This window comes from Squalius cephalus, assembly GCF_949319135.1.
Source record: "Squalius cephalus genome assembly, chromosome: 8".
Classification (NCBI taxonomy): domain Eukaryota; kingdom Metazoa; phylum Chordata; class Actinopteri; order Cypriniformes; family Leuciscidae; genus Squalius; species Squalius cephalus.
Genome location: NC_137129.1, coordinates 32,960,999 through 32,982,194, shown reverse-complemented (window position 1 = coordinate 32,982,194; position 21,196 = coordinate 32,960,999). Strand labels below are relative to the sequence as shown.

The following is a 21,196-nucleotide window of genomic DNA, read 5'->3' as shown; positions in this document are numbered from 1 at the left end:
ATGAGATCAAGAGACAACGGGCTCCTTTGATATGCAGTTTCGTGACACTCAAACCACCTGGACAGCATGGATATACAGCACACTGTATATGATTTGCATTCATGAAAACGCGTTTATAATTGAGCCACTGTTTTTTGTTTTTTTCCCTCGCGTTTTTTCTTTTTTTTTTCACTGCACGCCCATACCCTCAGGGCTATACTCATTAGCCTAGCTAATACTAATAAAATACACAGCATCAGACTGGTTTATGTTCCATGATCTATGATCAGCAAAAGAGCAATTACTTAAAATCTGGAGGCTGAAATAAAGTGATTTTTTTTGTTATTATTATTCACACTCATGTTGTTGCAAACCTGTATTATTTGTGCACATTTTGTGTAACTCTTCCCAAGTGTGATCATCTTAATGATCAAACCAAAATGACACAAAAACACCTTAAAGTTACCTAATAGTCAATGTTCCCAAAGTGTTTTGATCACTATAAACTGTTTGCAAGAGCAGCATACATATTAATCAGAATTTGTCCTATATTGTTAAAAGCATAAAAAATGGGAATGACAAGTATTATATATATACAGGGTGGGCCATTTATATGGATACACCGTAATAACATGGGAATGGTTGGTGATATTAAAGTCCTGTTTGTGGACTTCTAAATGGCCACCATGGTCACCACCCATCTTGAGGAGTTTGCCCCCTCACATATACTAATGTGCCACAAACAGGACTTTAATATCACCAACCATTCCCATGTTATTACGGTGTATCCATATAAATGGCCCACCCTGTATATATATATATATATATATATATATATATATATATATATATATATATATATATATATATATATATGCTGGGGTCAAAGTACTGAGAGCTTTTTGAAAAAAAAAATGCTGTACTGATAATACAAATAGTGCAAACAAAAATATAAATGAAATTAGATTAGAAAATTCTTCAGATTCAATTTTAATTAATAATTACATATAATATTCTGATGCCCATATACAAAATGACAACTAATGGTGAAAGTTTATGTGAAAGCAAAATGTGAGAAAATCATGCAAATCAGCAGGGTAACATTATTGCACTTCTATCAAAATTTGACTGTTATCACTACTGTTTTTATAGTCTTTCAACGGAAGAGATAAGTAAAACGGATGTATTCCAGTCCAACATATTTTCTAAAACATCTGAATATATTTAAAGACACTCACCAAGACTCTTCAGGATATGGTTTAGGTTTCCTTCTCGTTGTAAGTACTAACTTTTAACATGCATGTTTATTATGTCGCACAAGGGACGTACCTAATTGCAAACCACAAACTGTCACATGGGTTTTTACCCACAGTTAGTGCGTAATGTGAAAATAGAGGACACTTGTTTTGTTTTGTTAAGCCTGTAAAACCTGTAAAATGCAGAGGTGTACACATTAAAGAAATATTTATAATATTGCATGCGGCAACATACTTAAATTTCATACTTACAATTCATAACATCCAAAAACTGCACTGAAAATGAAATGATCCCAGAGAACGTAAGAGCAATTTAATTTATATATACAGTACCCATGTTTAATAACATAATATACATTCACATTATTAATTACAGAATAAGAGTTTTACAGAATAGGTACAAATTAAGTACAGTTCATTATTAGTGTTTAACATTTTCTAAAGATCTTCTTGCATGTTCAAAGGATCTACTATATATTACTATTTTACAATATTTACTAATTACATTTATTTACTGTAGTTTATATTTTTGATTAAAATCTAAAAATGTAATGATATAATACAGAAGCAACCATTAGTGAATAGGGGAAGATGTGCATAAACAGCTGGTGTCTAAAAACAATTGCTGAATTTGAAAAGAATGTGCACTTTCTCATCCAATATCTTTAATGACCACCAAAACATTATCTTACGGCTCATATCCTTCCCCTAAATAGGTCTGTTTGGGTGACTCATAGATTAAAAAAAATTCCATGTTCTCATTTGCTCCATGAGTGTATGGCAGTACCCTAATCAGGTCGCTTTTATGGATGAGTCCGCTTTGTTTGCTCTTGCTCTGTCATCTTTAGATTCTCCATGGCTAATTATTGACATTGCCTGTGTAGTTGTTGTTTGAGGCTTCCTGGAAGCCCTACTGCAGTGATGCTGATGCCACAACTTGCATGATTCGTCTCTTCGCTTACGGCACAATCTGTCAACCAAATCCCTCGGCGTCCACGGCGAAAGCATCAACATAACCACGGGCTCTAGAAAGACATTGCAGGAGCTGGAAAGCATGGCTTCACTTCTCCACTCCACATTAGTGTACAAGACAAAGCCAACCACGTGGGAAACATTGTAGGGTCCATAACAGACCACAAATACTACTAATGTGGAGAGTGCAATGGCTAATACCCTTCTTTTCCCACCAGAGGGCAAAGAAGAGTGTCTGACAAGCACAAGGCAGCGCAGCGTGCAGAAAGCTGACAAAACAAGCGGCACCAGGAAGAGTAGCAGTGCCATCTCTAGGCGTAAAGGCACTAGCACATCCAACTGCTCCTGGGTGAAGTTTTCATAGCATGCAGAGACATTATGCTCTGATAAAGACACAAAATGTCCCCCTCCTTCGGCAAGATAAGCAAATCCCAAGTGCAAGAGCACTAAAGCCCACAAGATGGCGCTCACTAAGCAAGAAGTACGGGCCCGGCGGTAGAGCTTGTAAGTTATGGGGTAGGCGATACTCAGGTAACGGCCCACGACGACTGCTGTGAGGATCAGACTGCTACCGTAGACCGAGGAGAACAGAAAGAAACTGTAAATGGGACAAATGGCAGCTGGAAGCGCCCAACCCTGGAGCAGCGTCTCGGCCATTTTGACTGGCATCCACAACACTAGAGCGAGGTTTGCCACACACAGGTTAAGAGCGTAGACTACATTGGGAGTGGCACCGTGTTTTCGAGCCTTACGGATGTACACGAACAGAACGAGGAGGTTGCCGGGAAGTCCGAGCAAGAAGGTGAAGATGTAGATCAATATCGAGACATAGCTGAACGCAGTCAGCTCCATGTCAGATCGATTTCTAGATTTGTTGCTCAATTAACAAATACCAGATCCTCCTTTTTACAGGCTCTCCATTGGCCTCCAGTATTCCCTCGTTATTCCATGAGGAAGAATTGCCGTTCCTGAATCAAATAAAATGCTGAACACCTTCCAATCTGAGTGAGAGAAAAAAAAAATAGATGAAGACAATGAAGAAGTTCGTATTTGCATGGAAGTTTGTATTTATTTGGAAAGCACAGTGTAGGGTGGGGAGAAAAAGAGGGCGTGGGAGGGGTGTAAGATGGGTGGTTAGTGCATTTAAGAGCTTGAATTGGTCTGATATGAGGCAAGGGGATGGGTACTTAATGTAGCAAGATGGTATTTATATGGTCTCATGTTGCCTTATTTGCCCTTGGTGCACACATCAGATCAGGCCCCTTTAGTGAAATGATTCAGAATAATTGGGCTTTACAGGAAGCCTAGCCCATCCAGCCGTGACTCTGTCACATGAAATGAACTGGACGGTTAAACCATTAAAGCTGTAAACTCACTAGGAGACTGTTTAGGGGTTTATCATTCAGCATTGACTACTGCATACAATGAATTAACTTGACGCTTTTATAGCGGCATGCAAAAAGCCTTTGGATCTGTTTATTAAGCATGATCATACTGGCTGTATATCATGCACCTTTATCTTTGTGCGTGTGTGGGTGTATATATATATATATATATATATATATATATATATATAACTAAAAAAAGGGGGAAAAACTCAAACCACCCACTCCTAACCACATCGAATTATGTATTTAAACACACACAACAGAAAGTTTCAGCAACAAAGTACAACCTCAATTTTAGGTTGACAAGAATAGCAATAAACAGGAAAAAAAAAAAAAAAACATACATTGTAACACCAAACATAGCATCTTAGTCTTTATATTATGGCATTTAAATATGAACTGATCACACGCTTTAACAAAATGTGATCAACCATGATTTGAGCTCTGTAATATTTGCCATGTATTTAAACTTGTAGGGAAATATCTTCCTCCTAGTTATTTCACATAGACTCAAATGGTCCCATTTAGAGACATTAGTGTAGCTATTAACTTCAACAGAATTGATAAACCCTCACCAATGGATTTGCGTAGATTTTTGTGTCACCCATTCTTTTATCTCGTTCATCACTGAGAGTCAAAGTCCAATCTAAATGGAGCCTTTCATATGACATAAGCTTCTCTTCCCTCACATAAAATAAAAATCTGTTGACAGATGGATTGTTGAAAAGGACTGTGAAACCAAAAAGACCATTTAACAATACAACAAAAAGACCACATGTGGTTTACGAGCCGAGAAAATAAACCTTATACAAGTAAAACCTGTTAGTGTGTATTTATATTTGAGGTTGCTCCACTCTTAATCATAAAATCAAATGAATGTTTGAAATACTATACCCAAAACTCATTACCGCATCCCCAAAAAAAAAAAAAAAAAAAAATTGTATTAAGATTGGTAAAGACATAAGAAGAGGAAATAGAAATACGTAAAATACTGGAATTAAGAAAAAAAAATGCAAATTAAAAAAGTCATACCACGTTTATTTATTTTTTAAATGTAATCATTAGGTTATCAAATAATGATTCACTGTATTGATTTACCTTATTTAGTTGTCCCTGATTAGTTTCCACCCTCTCTCTTACCAATTAAACTAGCCATTTTTGCAGCTCTGGCTGTAGCAAAATTGGTGCTGGTAACTCAAAGGTTCTGAGTTTGATGCCCAGGAATGCAAGTACTGAAAAAATGTATCCTTTGAACACACTGTAAGCCGCTTTGGATTAAACTGTCTGCCAAACATGTAATATCTACCCTACTTCCTCTTTATTACCTCACCGGGACTAGGCTATTACCAAACTGCTGTCATTGACTTATACATGTGTATGATCCTGTGTCAATATGGTCATCTGTGTGACGTCAAAAAAGTTGCAGAAGCTCCGAACAAGCCATTGGACTGATAAGGAAGTTTTGAATTGTGATTTTGATAAAGTAAAATTAGATTTCTTATGAGGGCCACTGTCCAGCAGTGTTGCTCCAACCAGCTCTAAAACACCTGTCTGGAAGTTTCTAGTAATCCTGAAGACCTTGATTTTCTGGTTCAGGTGTGTTTAATTAGGGTTGGATCCAAACTGCTGGACAGTGGCCCTCCAAGAACTGAGTTTGACACACCTGACTCAGGCTATGTTCACACTGTCGGTCCAAATCTGATCATTTTTGTATCCGGATCTAAATTATTGACTGTCTGTCCACACAGTCGCGACTGTTCAAATCTGATTTGTGTGTCCAGTGGCTCTCTTTCGCCTTCCATAATATCTGCATTGGTTTCGATGGCAATGACGTTGCGTTAGTAGGCATACGGCAAAAACAACAACAGCAATGTGGAGGGGTTTGCAATACAGATGTTGTCTTATATATGAAAATGTGTTGCTACCGTGGCAGAGAGGAAGGAGTCTGGTTTTCGCGGCTTTATTCCGTGCTGTCATCTCGGTAAGTCTTAAAATTCAACATGTCTCCATTGTATTGTAATCTTTTAGCGTGACCGGCATATGAATAAACACAACCTTGTTTCTGGAGCAACTTACATTTACGTTTTACGTAGTGTGAGAAAGTGACACAAACCATGCGAAATCCGATAAGAGCGGTAAGACTGAAAAGGATTTCCAGAAATGCGCACACATGAATGCAGCTTAAAACGGATTCGTAAAAATATAATTTCATGTCATTTTTTTTATTCAGATTTTATGATGCTTTATATTAAAGTTGCAGTCACATTTGCGAAATTTCAGCAACATTTCGCAGGCGTCCATTGTCAATTGCGTAGAGATGTAAAAAGCACAGCTCACACAGACGTCACTTACAAACCAAACAGCTTTCTGTTTGTAAACGTAGTGAATTTGCGTGACTAACACGAGCGAAATCTGCATGGGGAACTTTTTCGTGAAACGCAAATTCCTATTGGGATAACTGGAATTCGCCTGTGAAATTTCACTGAGCAACGGTAAATGTGACCGCACCTTAAGTTAGGGGGTAAGAATCAGGACGGCGACTCAAGCGAGGTCCAGCTTGAATCTGCCACTAGAGTTGGTGAGCGGCACCACAGCTGAACGCAGACCCTCAGTCTGGACCCCCAGAGTCAGGTGCTGGCGGGTCTGGCTGCTGCGCTGCTCCAACGACAGGGCATCCTGCTTACGAGACAGATCCTCTATCATTTGAGCTTCATGCTGCTTAAGAGACTGCAGAGAGTGCCTGGTCATGGACAAAACACAGCATCAAAGATGTTCAGATTCCTTTTGAATTTGCATTATTTATATAAATGAAAGGAGGAATTTGACTCACTGGGCCTGTGCTAGCTTCTGTTTCAGTGCTAGAATGGCGGCTTCCAGTTGCTTGGCTTCATCCACCAAACCAAACTGCACCTGGGAGTAATAAGTTATGAGATAACCAATCAAAACAGCAGATTAAGATGGATTGTGTTTGTTTTTCAGTGGATGATATTAATTAACTAGGACAAAGGTCATGCATCATTGCAGATAACATGAAGTGCAGTCTGATTTACTGTTGTTCATTTGCAAACTGGTATTTATTATTTATTTATTATCATATTCATAAACTCAGTGATTTGTAGCGCAGATAGATTTACTGTTTACTGCACTACATGTGCAGTTACTACATGTTATTTATAGTAATTTATCTGTTGCAGCTAATAAATCGGAAGTAATAAGGTGTATAAGGATCCATGCGATAAGGAATTTCATGGTTTGAGATGTTCACCGAATTTTCGCAGCCAACATAGTCATTTCAATAGGAATCCACACATTCAGGTGTTTTGTGTTAGTGTGAAAGGTTTTGCAATGGATTTGCTGCAAACCTCATCCTTCCCTTCCATTAATAAAATAATTTATTAATTTTTGTATTTTATTTTTTCAGAAAGCTTATTTCATTTTGATAATATTTTGGCCATTTTTTTATTCTATTAACGTTTAAATTACTAGATGTTAATATTAAATTATAAATAAATAATAATTTAAGCACATTCATCACATTCCTTTAACTTAAATTCAAAATAACTCAGAATTTCATACATAACCCTTTTAATTCAGCACAAAATATCTTTGAAAACATTGGGTGTCTTTGCCGACCTCTTGTGGGAAAAAAAAACATGATATTTCATGACTCTTGCCATTAGATGGCCTTATAGCTCTACATTTCGTTGGGTCCTAAAATCAGTTCACTTCAGTATGCATTCAGATACACATGTAGACATTATAAAATCATTTTTTGGTAAAGCATTTTTAAGTTTTTCTATGTGTACTGAAGCATTCCTCGCATTCCATTCATTCCTAAGGGGGTCAAAATTGATCCGCGAGGGAAGGATTTGTTACTTTTTTAAATTTCAACCACAAAACTCCTCGAATCCAGTCAATTTTGTGTGTGTGTATTCATGGTTCAAGTGCAACAAAAGTCCAGGGTCTTGGACCACTCCGATGAACACTCAATTTAAAACATTTGCGAACGCCTGCGAAATTTCACTGTGACTGCACCTTTATGTGGGTTTCCACTCAACTGGTTGTGGAGTTTACCTCATCTCGGCACAAGTCCATGCCGGGCCTCTTTATCCTGTTCTCCAGACGGGTGTGGACCAGCTTTAGAGGAGCCATCTTGGCATGCATGTCCTCCTCCAGGCCACTAATGTCCCTCTCCAGCTCAGCAATCTCACGCTGAGTCTGAGAGACAATGGGACAAATTGGAGGAAAGAAAAATGCCCTATTCATTCCGTTCATCTATTACCACATGGCAATCTGGAATACTTGTTTCTGATTGATCAATCGCATCATTCTGCTATCAGATATTTTGGAATAATTGCCTATATTGTCCCTAACAACCAATTTCCAACACTGTGCTAGATCTTGTCGCACATATCACGCCACAGTCTGTCTTCTCACATAATCAAACAGTATACACTCAAATCAATGTCCATGTATTGATTTTTTTGGTGGGAAGTCATATAATAAGACAATATTTTGCAGTCAGCTGGTCATTATCGCAAAATAAACTCAGGCTGACGCCTCACTTTATAACCCTGTGGGGTTTGTTTGGGAATAATGACCAACTAACCTATATTTCATTACTGAACTTCCACATTCACATTTCAATTGAGTGTAAAGCACTTTCTTTAACCAATTATTACTTTGTATGACAGTTCATATGAGGTTAGTATGCTGTGGCCAAGATGCTGTTTCATTGCATATTCTAAACCACCAGAAAAATATTTAAAAAAAAGGGGGAGAATAAGGATGAAGCCTCACAGTTTTCAGCTGCCACTGCATTTCATGATGGGCTTGTTCCTGGTGGTGAGTTCGCTTACGGAGAGCAAACTCCACAGCCATTCGTTGGGCTTCCAGCTCATTCTGCACCTAAGAGAGAAGAGGCATGTATATGTAGTAAATGGTGATCATACTAAATACTGTTGTTCAACTACGAGTCAATAAGTTCCTTGAATATTAAATCGAGCTTTTAAATACACTAAACGATTAAATCTATAGTCCAGGTGTTGCACCTGTGCTCTTGTGATGCTGTTATTCTCTCGTATCTGCACAGAGGCCTGCATCTCTTCTTTGGCTCGGGTAACATTGTATCGGCTGAACTGCTCCCACTGCTGAGGATTTGTGGAACTGCAAACAAAGTGGACAAAATAGTACATTATTGTATTAATAGTACATTTTTTGTCATCATCAAAATGCTAAAAACTACAAATTACTAATATTTGGAAAATATATATTGATAATGTTTAAGTGATTTATTTTTAAGTTTAAGTATGTTAAAATATAAAAACAGTACATATTTTTTATTTAATGACATCATAATTTAAATAATAATAATAATTACATTTTATTTTCATAGAGGATTGATGTTTATTTATTTAAAAATGGAGATTTAAAGTCACCATGAAAACAAAATTGCAATATTTATTATGTGCACATCATTATTTTCATAAAATTCACGTGCCCTCGTAATCTTTATTATGCCAACTTTAAACTACATACCTATTTGAGGTCCCTTCTTGTCCTATAATATACTCTCTGGGCATTATTATTATTATTATTATACCAAGATAGCACATTTACTCACCCGGGGAGCACCCTTGTGGGGTTGGGCTTCAGGGAGATCTCAGGTGACCGTATAGTGAGAGACAAGCATGAAATGTCCACATCAAGCGCCTCTATTTTATCCTGAAGGTCAATGGTCAGCTGTTGCCGTGCTTCCTGTAGACGACTGAGAAGATCTGCCGATATTAGAAACCACCTAATCTTCATCATATCAACAGTCAAATATCAAGTGAGATATGATGTATAATAATGTATCTAACTTTCACGGTCATACAAAAACAAGCAAAACAGATTGCTATTGAGTGCTTCAAAATAATTAAAGCTACACTGTGTAGGATTTACTCCCATCTAGCGGTGAAATTGTATATGACTACCAACTGAATATACTTTCTAGCCCCTCCCATTCTGAGGGCGTTTTAACTCCTATGGTGGCTGTATTATTTCAAATCTGCTGGCAGTCACGAGTAATCTCCCCCTCGCATTCGTCACGGTGCCACTGAGTGTAAACACGCGAAAGGCGAAGCTTGAATTTCCAGGTATGTCCCTCTTTGGCTAATGTATTTTCAAGATGGATGCGCAACATGGCTGCCGCCATTCGAGCGACTCGCTCGTATGTATTCTAAATGGCAGATTATACACTTAGGAGAATACTTAATTAGTTGGTTGAAGTGATTACACATTAATGAGAATGTATAATTTTGAAAGAACAAAGTGTTTTTTGCTAAAAATCAACTTAAAATATTACACAGTGTAGCTTTAATATCTATCTGAATGTATGTACTATACTTACCACAGCTGTTCAAAGGCCTGATCGATGCACTGCTGAAGGCTGCGTTGTGCTCCATCAATCACCTCTACTTCCTTCTTAAGTTCAGCTTCTACAGGGTCACTGACCAGCTCCTTGCCACGACGACCTTCCCTCAGGGTCAAGCACTCCACAGTGACTTCAAGGGGCAGAACAGTGGCTGCAAGGGCTCGTTCAATCTCCTCCTTGGACTTAGCAATGATTTATGGCTTCATGAATACACTTGAGATTTAGTTTTCTTTTTAGAAGACACATTTTTCTTAAATTGCATTATTTATTTATTTTGCAATATATTTTTTACGATACATTTCTTCACTGTAAAAAAACATTTATTGGAGTAGATTTTACAAGAAAAGACTATTTCAGAGTTTCATGTTTAATTCAATGTGTTACTTGAGGTTTCTTTACAGCAATTTCTGAATGAAAATTGTTTCTACATTTTCACCAACATTTTTTCAGTGTTGTAAAGACATTCAGGTATGTCTGATACTTGTACTAGTAACCACGTAATTCTTGAGATCAAAAATGATGATTTTTACTGGTAAGAATTGTATTTCTAATTATGTGAAATTGGAATTTCAACTAGTAAGAAATCAATTCTTGATTTCAACAATTGAATTTGAATGGCAGCCTAAGGTGACATTTAACTAGGGAAAATACAATTACAGATATGAAGAATTATAGTTTTTAGTTGAAATTTAATTCTTGCAAGAATTCATATTTCTGCGAGTGATGACGTCATTGTGGATAAAGAATTAACATTTTTACTATACTGTAAAAAAATATATGATCAATAAGTTGAATAAGTTTGATATGAAAACATGTTTTGACATCGATTTAACTCATCAAAATTCGTTAAGCCAATATTTTTTTTTTTAAATTCAACTCAACTCATTTTTTTAAGTCAGTTTAATGTAATTTAAGTTGAAATGACTTAAAACAACCAAGGTGATTATACTTTTTATTATCTTTTTACAGTGCAATGGAAATGTAATTCCTGATATCAAAAACTGCCATTGTTACTAGTAGAAATCTAATTCCTGATATCAAGAATTAGCATTTTAACTACTGAAAATTTAATTGTTGATATCAAGAACTCATTTCCTTGGAATGAATAAAAGTCAAAACGGCCTGCCATATTAGATAACTTCAAGAGATGGAAAAAAAGAAACATTAATCACCAGTGTTAGTGCGTCCATTTCTGTGTCCACTTCCTGTGCACAGGCTTTCAGATTCTCCTTCCAGCGTGCGACGTCATTGATTCTGTCACTCAGTCGCCGGCTGCTGTCATACTCTTGCCAGTTCGTCTGATCAAGTGAGAAAAACAACAACGAATTTGTTGGTTAAACTTTATTTTAAGGTGTCTTTGTTACAGTGTAATTATATATTTAAGCACTGAGTAATATTAAAGCCTCCCTGTAGTCAATCATTTTATCCCTTAAAACTCATCTTTGATCACCAAAATGACATATTTAAGCGTTTTTTTCCTTGAAAAAAAAAATTATTTGTGCCTTAAAATAGCTTGAATGTAACTACACCCCTGCCTCATTTAATATGCGGTTCTATGAATATGGAAATTGGCCCTGCCTCCACTCGCTCACACCAGCTCAGAGATCCACACATTGATGATCACATATTGACGTGATTGGTTACAAGGTAGTTTGTGACGTCAGAAACACCAGCGATTTCAAACTGCGTCTTTGTTTTACTGCAGTTTTAAGGAGAAAATATCAGCAATGGTGTTGACTTATGAATTTGCACATGGTTTGTCTTAAAGCACATTAAAAACACCACATAGGCATATAAACTATGGAAGCATATGGGTAGCAATATTCAATTTGAAATGTAATATGCAAAATGGCAATGCAATATGTAAAATGGCAATGCATTTCTGCATTTAAATTTAAGTTTTCCATTATATTTGTGTAACGTTTGGTGCAAAATGAAAATGAAGCTTACAAATCTGAAGCTTACATTTGCCATTTCATACACTAGTTTCAATATGTAAATTGAATACATATTTTAACGCTTTATACGTTGCAAAATTAAATCGGCTCGGAATGCATTTTCAATTTGCACATTGAATTTTGCTATTAATTGGGGGGGTTTTTTTGCATTCATTGCGGAACATTTAATGAAAATGCAATCGCAAGTGTCTTAACTGTGAGTGTTAATGCAATTAAGAAAAATAACATTTAAATGATCATTTTGCTACATATTAAAAACTATATATTTTACATATTAAATATATATATATTTTTAAATATATTTTTAGTTTTCATATTTTACATATTAAAACTAGTGTATGAAATGGCAAACTATATAACTGAATTTTCATTTTCATTTTGCACCAAACTTTGCACAAATGTAATGGAAAATGTAAATTTAAATACAGAAATGCATTTCCATTTTACATTATGCATTGCCATTTTGCATATTACATTTCAAATTGAATATTGCTACCCATATGCTTCCATAATAAACAACATTAAAAACTTGATTTTCACCACAGGGGGACTTTAATTAACTACATATAGCCTACTTTCAGCATAATTAGGGTTAGGGTTTGGTTAAGTAGTTGCTTGTAATTAAGCATAATTTACTGTTATTACTATAGTAAGTAAACGTAAGATGTGTAACAGGGACACTGTAAAATAAAGAGTTACAAATGTGTTAATTATTGGTAATTTTGGTAACACTTTATTTTAAGGTTAGGCTATGTAGTTACACGTTACCACATGTACTCACTATAGTAATAACAGTAAATTATGCATAATTACAAGTAACTAACCCTAAACCAAACCCTAATTGTAACTCTATAGTAAGTGCATGTAGTTAATTAATATTAGTACTTATTTGAGTAAGTACAATGTAACTATGTCACATTAAAATAAAGTTTTTTTTTTTTTTTACCTCTCAAACAACTTCCCACCCTGATCTTTAATGCATTACCTTATTGGTCGTCTCATTACGCAGATCTCTTGCTGCCTGCCGAATCTCGTGTGAAATACTGCGCTTGTGCTCAGCAGCATCTGAGATGTGTTTATTGCTAGTTGCCCAGTCAGACACACTGTAACGCGAGCTTGGCTTCGAGCTCAGGGTGGCCATGTTTGCTGGTATCTGGTCCCATAGAAACAAGATGACAAACACAAAAGAAGTTGTTCTGGCAGACAGGCAAATGGTTAATCATCTGAATCTAAAGGTTCTGTTTGTGTTTTACCATTGTGATTGTTATTCATGCATGAAATACATTAATAAAATGTATAGTTGAAATTATTATTATTGGACAAAATGTCAGAAATGTTGATCAAATTCACTGGTGAAATCTAAACATTTTGGTTTTATATAAACGGCTTCAGACATATATCAGGGACACCAAAACCAACAGGCATTACAAGTTACCTAAATTCATGACCCCGCTCTTTGTGCTTTTCAAAAAAGACTCTTTAATGTTCACCAAATTCTTTTTTTCTCCAATAGTTTGTTTTTATCTTCTCCTGTCTTTACAAATGTACACCCAAATATTGTTTTCCTATTTATTTATTTTTGATAATATGTGTATGATAATAAAAAATAAAAAAATGTGTGAAACTGGTGGTAGGCCTATTTGAGTGTATTTTTAAAATTATTCAAGTTTTGTGATTTTTTTTCCAGGCCACAGCAATACATTTATACATAAGCCTATACAGTGCCGGTCAAAAGTTTGGAAACATTACTATTTTGTATGTTATTGAAAGAAGAAGCTTTTCAAAAGAAGGCTTGCTCGTCAAGAAATATTATTACCATTTAAAATAATGCTTTTCTATTTAAATATACTTTAAAATATAATTCATTTCTGTGATGCAAATCTGAATTCATCTGCCATTACTCCAGTCTTCAGTGCCACAATTTATATAGGCTAAAAATAGATTATAATCATAATAGAGCAAACAATAGCGTGACATTTCAAGATGTGTCCTGAAGTGACATGATATATAGTCTACTTCATCTAACGTCTTTTACTTTGCATGACCTCGTAATTGAGAGACTATTGAATATTTGTACTTTTTAAATATCGAACTGTCACACAGCAAACTGCCAAAAAAAAAAAAGTTAGGTTGAGACCTTGGAATTCAGCACCTACAATTTGACTTTATAGTTAAAATCTTGGAGAAAAAAAAAGTTAATAGGCAACATGTCATTTGTAAGCCGCCACAAACATTTATCTGACTTACCGAGACGAATGAAACTTTCAGGAGTGTTGTTGTTTGTCTACTGTTGTGAGTTCAAGAACACAGTAAGCGGGTCTCCTGGTAACGGGGTGACGCAACCGCAGCGCTTTTAATAATTTAAATAGCATAGTAACGCTCAACAATTACTCACTCAATGAGACAGTGTCATCATATGACCGTAACAAACTCTACGACCACTCGTCTCAGCCTCAGCCATTGCAAGTAATAAGTGCTTTTGCTGAATCGCTAATAGAACCGAATATCACTTGGAGTTTGGTCCGATGTGAACGCCGTAGAACAGCAACGCTTAAAAAACAACACTCAAAACACCTCAAAAACGCCGTGGCCACCACATTTTTAGCATTTTTCACATGTTTTGTTAGAAAATGTATACAAATAAGATAAAAAAGCCAATTATTTTTTGCCAACATTTCGAGAACATTTTTTAACCCCTGGCTGCTCTACTATAATTTTTTTTTTTTTTTTTTAAATAATAAAACATGAAGCAGGCTCAGTCTGTTTTATTTCATACAAATAGTTTAGCTATATATTATTACAGGTTTGAGGTTGATTACCTGATAATTATTTTCATAGGCCTATGGCAGCTTTTTATCTTGTAAAATTACTATATCTGTATACATAGGTTTATCAGTATATAATAATCATGATATATTGGTCATTTCAGTCTTTAATTAATGGAATGGATTACTTCTGACATTAATTGGTTTACTCTCTGTCAGTTCAATTTTTTTTTCTTCACAATCACAGCAAACCGTGTTCCATTAGTGAATTTGAATTAAGAGTACATTTAGTTATGGCATATATTTATCATGGTTGCAGTCAGATTAATGAAAGAGAGTTTTCATAGATAGTCCATCTCTGCTGTCTCAAGATGTTTTGTGATGTGGTCCAGTATATATTTTTCATTTGCTGCTTCTTTCAAGTAAAAGTGAGTTCCAGGAAGCATCTGCACAGTGAAGTCACCACTCGTCATGTTTTTCCAAGCTATAAAGCAAAAGAGACACAATAAAAAAAAGCTTGTAGAATGATAATAAATTCATGACATGTGATTATCATTACAGAACAAATAACCAGTTTGGTCCGAGTTGACGGCTTTATAAAACCAAAACCATGCATGCTGTTGCGGCATTGTTTTAGTTTGTGAAAACTGAACCAGACTCGCCTTGTAAGTCATGGGGTATATCATCTTTTCCGTCAAAGCATGATACTGGACATGATAGGAAAGGTGTTAATGGTCTGCTGCACCTGCCGAACATATATTATAAAGATGTAAGTTCTTATGCCACATATGCTGATGTTATTTAAAACTAAGGAAGTACTTTGTTTGTCCGTTTCTTCTAAAAAACTCACCTATAGTTGTCCAATACACCGATGTCTGCTTTCAACGCAGGCAAGAAGAGTTTGGCAAGCTCAGCATTGGTCAGTATCTCTGGTGGTGTGCCTCCGATAGAAGTTACCCATATAAGAAAATCTTGATCTGACAAATCACTTCTTTTTGGCGCCTTCAGTCTAGTCTCAGACTTACAGAAAATGTCATTTTATTACCAAAAATACATTTAGATATATTTATACATACAAGTATACATTTTTTTAAAGGAGACATATCATGCTTTTAAATCGTTCCTTTTTACATATAAATCATACATTTGTGGTCTATATAAAGCGGAACTGCAATGCTTGGGTCTGAATTCCTCATTATTATAGCTCCACAGGCCCCTTTTCTACCCCTTTTCTGATGTGCCTCTGAGAGCAACTCGTTTTGGTGCAGTCTTCTTAAATGCAAATGAGACACGTCATACCCCGCCCCCTCTCCAGGTTGTAAAGGTGACACTCGGTTCAACTCCACCCCGTTCGGCCATTTTTGTAGTTTGATAGCAGAGATACGATTATCTAGCGGCACAGAAACTTTTGGACATCCAAGATTTGTGTCAACACAGAAAACATTTCACCATTGGATAGTTTTTTCGTTTTATTAAAGTGTTGTTTTATGTCAGCTTAATGCCCGGAACGCTTTTCAGAAAAGATAAGGCAACTTATTTAGCACAATTCACACGGTAATTCAGGAAAAAATTATCTCCGAATGCTCCACATGAAACTTTGGTCTTCCGACCTTTTACCACCGTGTCGATGTATTTTGATTAATGTGCTAAGGAGAGAGAGCAAGACAGCGCCTAGTTTGGAGACGGTGAAGTCTTGTTTACACTTTCGCCTGGCTCGGAAGAGAGAGAGAGAGCGCGCGCGCGACCGGGTCTCTCTCTCTGCTCGTTTTTTCAGTTAAACATGCGCCCTGTCACAAGCGCGGCAGTTCATCTACATTACTCACCGATCAAATAAGACTTTGGCGGGACAAAAAAAATCGCTTTGGCGGGCGCTAAAACAAGTTCAATGCAGGAAGTAGTTGCTGCAAGTAGTTATCCTTGAAGTGCTTCGCGTTCGCGCACACAAAAATGACTTTATGGGTACATTTCAACTAAACCAGGCACTTCGAAGAGGTTCTGATGCTGGGAGACGGTGTAATGAAGCGTGTGGGTTACTAGTACATCCAACAACCGAACATTCTGACTTACCCTCTAGTTCTGCATCTTTGAGCTTGGACTACAAAATCGTAGCGAGAAATAAAAATGGCGGATTGCTCGAAGTGTTGAGCCGGTAGTCGATGTCCTTATTTGGCAGTTCCGCTGCAAATACTGTGACGTAAACGTCATAGAGAATAGAAAAATCGGAACAGGTTGAAAAATAAGGCCAAAACAGAATATAAAGATATCAACGAAACACCTGAAGAGACTAATCTCAAATTTTCTATACTTCTAAACACTAAAAATATACAACAAAATGCATTTAAGGGCTAAAAAAGTGGATTTAGCATGATATGTCCCCTTTAATAAAGAAAGAAATGAAAAGATCAACAAAAACAAAAAATCAAATGGATTAACTACTCAATGTTATGTAACTGTTTTATGAAATCTGTTCATTTTGGGGTTTTTTAAGTGTGTTTCACATAATCTGTGGGGTGATCATGCTTCATGTTTGTTTTCATGTGGCAAATGGTTCTGGCAGTTTTCTCATAATTCCATTCATATTTGACAGATATGACAATACAGAGCAAATCACACTTACATATGGTGCAGAAGCTCCAGAGAGAAACATGTGAATCGGCTCAAGATTGTAGACTTTCTTTACATGCTCGGCAAAGGCAAAGCAGGTCATAGCTCCAAAACTACAGAAAAAAAAGAAAAGAAAAAAGAAATATTTATATATTATATATAAGTTCTTATATATAATATGTATATGCATTATTGTGCTGTCACTGCCCTGGCCCTAAACATCAGGATCAGGACATTATATACCTTTTTAAAACCTGTCACCATTTCCTGTATACTTTAGCAACAGTCTCACATACCTATGTCCGAAGAGTGCAAATGGCTTTTCTTTGAGTTGTGGAAGTATCACACCTATGACCTCATCAATGATTTGCTGCATATTTTGGAAAAATGGTTCTTTGGTTCTCCCTTCTCTTCCTGGCAGTCTAACTGAGTATACTGAAAACATATGAACAATTAAAATAAATTAGGTTAAGAGATAATGAAAAATGAAAATTCTATCATCATTTACTCACCCTCATGTTGTTCCAAACCTGTAAGACTTGCATTCATCTTGAGTTCATCAAATGAAGATATTTAAATTTTCTTTAAGCCTTTAATTTAAGCTTTTATTCACATATAAACATCGATCAGAGAACATAAGCAGAAGCACAACCAAACCTGATGACGCGTGAGAACAAACCTCATTGGTTCTCGCAGAAGCTCAAACGTGCTGCGTAACACGAGAATGAACCTCATTGGTTCTCACACGTCAAGCGAACATGCTTGAGCTTCTGTTTATCACAACTAATGTGAGTTGATGAATGTTTATATGTGAATCAAAGCCTAAATTCAATCTGTTCACCATATAAAGTCATCATGTCACTTCAGAAAATTTGGACAAAACCGCTCAATTCATATTGGCAGTTGCGCAGCTGTAAATGAAGGGACAGAAATCGCTCAGATTTCATTACAAATATCTTCATTTGTGTTCCAAAGATGAACAATAGTCTTACGGGTTTGAAACGACATGAGTCGTTATTGATGTGAGTAAATGATGACAGAATTTAACTTTTTGGGTGAACTAACCATTAAAAAAATGTAAATGTATTACAAATGTATTAATATATATATTTATATATACATGGAATGCAGCAATGTAGCGGCCAATACTCGGTATCATCTGATAAAAGCAATTATTTCAACTTTCACTGTATTTAAAAATAGCCAATGATCAGGGCCGATATCCTGTTAATCAAAAGGGGTGTCATTCTGTGTGTGAAGAAGTGTCCCTTGTGTTGAATTTAGGGCTGTCAAAGCTAACGTGGAAATAGCGTAAAGTAAAATTTGGAGTAAAGTAAACCACTCAATTCATATGGATTCGTTTAACGATCTCTTTATGAACTTTTTGAAGCATCAAAGTGGTAGTTGCGTAGACTGTCAATGGAGGGACAGAAATCTCTCAGATTTCATTACAAATATCTTCATTTGTCCTACGAAGATGAACAAAATTCTTATGGGTTTGGAACGACATGAGGGTGAGTAACTGAAAGAATTTACATTTTTGGGTGAACTAACCCTTTAAAGCAGGCTCTATGTGACGCTATGTTCAAGCCACGGTTGCCAGGTCCGCTGTTTTTCCCTATATCAAACATTATTTATAGCCTGTCTCCCATTTTATAGTCGCAAAGAGCTTTGTTAATTCTGATAAGAAACAAAGCTTTCAAATTCTGTCCATTTTATCACGAAATTCAAACAGCAATTTGCGTTTTGACGCTCTTAAATGTGACGTGACAGGTAGCTTCCACTTTAATGAGTTACAGCACAAAAGTAACGTTAGATGCAAGAACACCAAAATCCTTAAAGATATAGTAGAACTTACCGAAATGTATTATGCCTCATGTAATCGTTTAACAGTTTGCGAACAGTGGGCCCTATGTTTTTTTGCATTTACCTCACGAAAGTTATCCAATGTTCAAAGTTCGCTATCGGCGGAGAGGCGGTGAAATTTAGCATATTTGCTCTATTAGGCTATATATTCATCTTTACCTTCAATAGAGCAGTTGAGAGCTTTGGACCAGCGAGCATAGTGGATCGAGCCTCCACCTGCCCAGGGAAAACAGATGAGACGGACAGAAGCATCTGGGCACTTGTTGAAACAGGTTATGATTTTATCCATCCCTCTGAAACATTACGATGCATTAAGAATAATTAATCCTATGCAAAATGTCAATAAATAAAACACCTTTAAATAATATGTCTATCTAATCAGTGCCTATGGACTGATGGCAAATACGGAATATAAACAAAAAAACATGAAAAAAGTTATTGACCAAGAACACCTGCATTACACTTGTTCACCTGAAGAGAATATTGTATTACATACAGTTTGAATTAAGTACTGATCTCAATACTAGCTGCATTTACATATTTCGAAATGTAGCCATTGTTTTGTGCCCAAATGATGTAATCTTTCATATTTTAATGAATGTCTCTTTATTTTATAGATCATAGAACAAAGTAATTAATTTACTGTTCTCACGTTTACAGTGCGGAACAAATCCCAGTACAATCTTCTTCTCTCTCTCTGGTAATGACATGCATGCTAAGCACACTGCTGCCATCTGTAGACCAACATTTTTTGTAAACTGATACAAAAATATATAATAAAAAATTTACAAAACAAAAATATAAGATTACCACAATGATGAACACTAAATGTGAAAATAAATAAGTCTTTTTTTTATTTTATAAAATACTTTGAAACTTAACATACTTTAAAACGGACATACAATCAATATATATATATATATATATATATATATATATTTATATATATATATATATATATATATATATATATATATATATATATATATATATATATATATATATATATATATATATGAAAAAAATCACAAAAACATTTTATAGATAATAAAATGCGGATCAAATAAATGGCATTATCTAGGAAGTGACGGTGTTTCCTGCGTTTGGTATTTCCTGTGGGTCTCCCTGATTCGTTGTTGCCATGTCCGCGCATTTTAATGTAGCATTATGCTTGTTGCTTCACAAAGTCGCTTGACTCGCTTATAGGAATGGTTGATAAGGGTTTGTTGTCTTATTTCCATAACACAGTTATACAAATAAGCTTATTTAGGCTGATTTTGGAGAGGCAATTCGCTTATTCCGAGTTGATTTTATCAGAGCAGCTTGCTTGTTTTCGTAGCAATCTGGCAACACAGCCCGACTGTACCGAGATGGTAAACCCAGCCAAGGCAAACCGGTAACACACCGACAGAGTCGATGAGACGTCAACGGCCGCTGGCAAACTCGGTCTAAAGCGACTGGAATAAAAGACACAATTTCGACTCAGTGAGGGATATTAAGCTATAAGCCTCATATATGTGTGTTTGTCTTTAAATTATAAGAGATTGTTCACTTTAGAAGACACAGAGCGAAGGGTTCGAGGCTCCTGACAAACTCTGTTTTCGCGACGGCTGTTACAAATATTTTCTTTGGAGTCTTGTCAGCTGGTAACGTTAGCGTTTACGGATCTGCGACACTCGGTAGGAGACACGGGGGGAGTTCGTGACTTTTGGTTGATTGACTCGTACTGGTTGGGTGGACCTCCGACCAGAGCACAGCCTCCGAGCGGCCCGCTTCAGTTCAACACCCGCGGTAGGAGTTGGGTTGTAGGTCGATTTACGGAGGATATTCAGCGGCTTTAAACAAACACCCTTCAGCCGGCATTTGATCCCCGGAGCCGGCTAGAATCCGGACAGAGACCTCATGAATGGAAATCGGAACTACAGGTACGTCGCTCTTGAGGTTTTCAGACCGATTTAGGATTATTGTCGATTCCGTACTATTGACTCGGTGT

At 36.2% G+C, this 21,196-nt stretch overlaps 4 protein-coding genes across 8 annotated transcripts in view; 1 reads left to right on the top strand and 3 right to left on the bottom strand.

Annotated features, from left to right (window-relative positions):
- Positions 1–1,528: 1,528 nt before the first annotated feature.
- On the bottom strand, positions 1,529–14,263 carry tekt2 (tektin 2 (testicular)). The gene is made up of 11 exons (XM_079879524.1): positions 14,216–14,263; positions 12,954–13,121; positions 11,183–11,308; positions 9,987–10,192; positions 9,219–9,362; positions 8,647–8,761; positions 8,396–8,503; positions 7,670–7,813; positions 6,426–6,505; positions 6,104–6,335; positions 1,529–3,208 (listed from the first exon to the last, which is right to left on the bottom strand). The coding sequence occupies exons 2-10, from the start codon at positions 13,107–13,109 to the stop codon at positions 6,137–6,139; spliced, it is 1,278 nt and encodes a 425-aa protein (XP_079735650.1). The 5' UTR covers positions 13,110–13,121; positions 14,216–14,263; the 3' UTR covers positions 1,529–3,208; positions 6,104–6,136.
- On the bottom strand, positions 2,028–3,059 carry LOC307163318 (free fatty acid receptor 3; the record flags this gene model as incomplete). Its single annotated transcript, XM_079879354.1, has 1 exon — positions 2,028–3,059. The coding sequence occupies one exon, from the start codon at positions 3,057–3,059 to the stop codon at positions 2,028–2,030; it is 1,032 nt and encodes a 343-aa protein (XP_079735480.1).
- Positions 14,264–14,700: 437 nt separating the features above from the next.
- olah (oleoyl-ACP hydrolase) overlaps positions 14,701–21,196 on the bottom strand; it is a 6,780-nt gene continuing 284 nt past the window's right edge. For 2 of the 4 annotated variants that reach the window (XM_079879523.1, XM_079879520.1), the window contains exons 2-7: positions 19,363–19,496; positions 17,634–17,772; positions 17,351–17,450; positions 15,584–15,753; positions 15,396–15,478; positions 14,701–15,217 (exon numbers count right to left, since the gene is read on the bottom strand). In XM_079879523.1, coding sequence (XP_079735649.1) covers positions 15,075–15,217; positions 15,396–15,478; positions 15,584–15,753; positions 17,351–17,450; positions 17,634–17,772; positions 19,363–19,492 — 765 coding nt within the window. In that variant the 5' untranslated portion in view covers positions 19,493–19,496 and the 3' untranslated portion in view covers positions 14,701–15,074. Of the gene's footprint in view, positions 15,218–15,395; positions 15,479–15,583; positions 15,754–17,350; positions 17,451–17,633; positions 17,773–19,362; positions 19,497–19,846; positions 19,927–21,196 lie in introns of those variants that run through there. The other 2 variants (XM_079879521.1, XM_079879522.1) reach the window with 2 other exon arrangements.
- The window catches only part of ago3b (argonaute RISC catalytic component 3b), a 27,410-nt gene continuing 26,820 nt past the window's right edge, over positions 20,607–21,196 (top strand). Inside the window, exon 1 of one of the 2 annotated variants that reach the window (XM_079879518.1) lies at positions 20,607–21,128. In XM_079879518.1, the coding sequence (XP_079735644.1) occupies positions 21,110–21,128 (19 nt within the window). In that variant the 5' untranslated portion in view covers positions 20,607–21,109. The remainder of the gene's footprint in view (positions 21,129–21,196) is intronic. The other variant, XM_079879519.1, reaches the window with a different exon arrangement.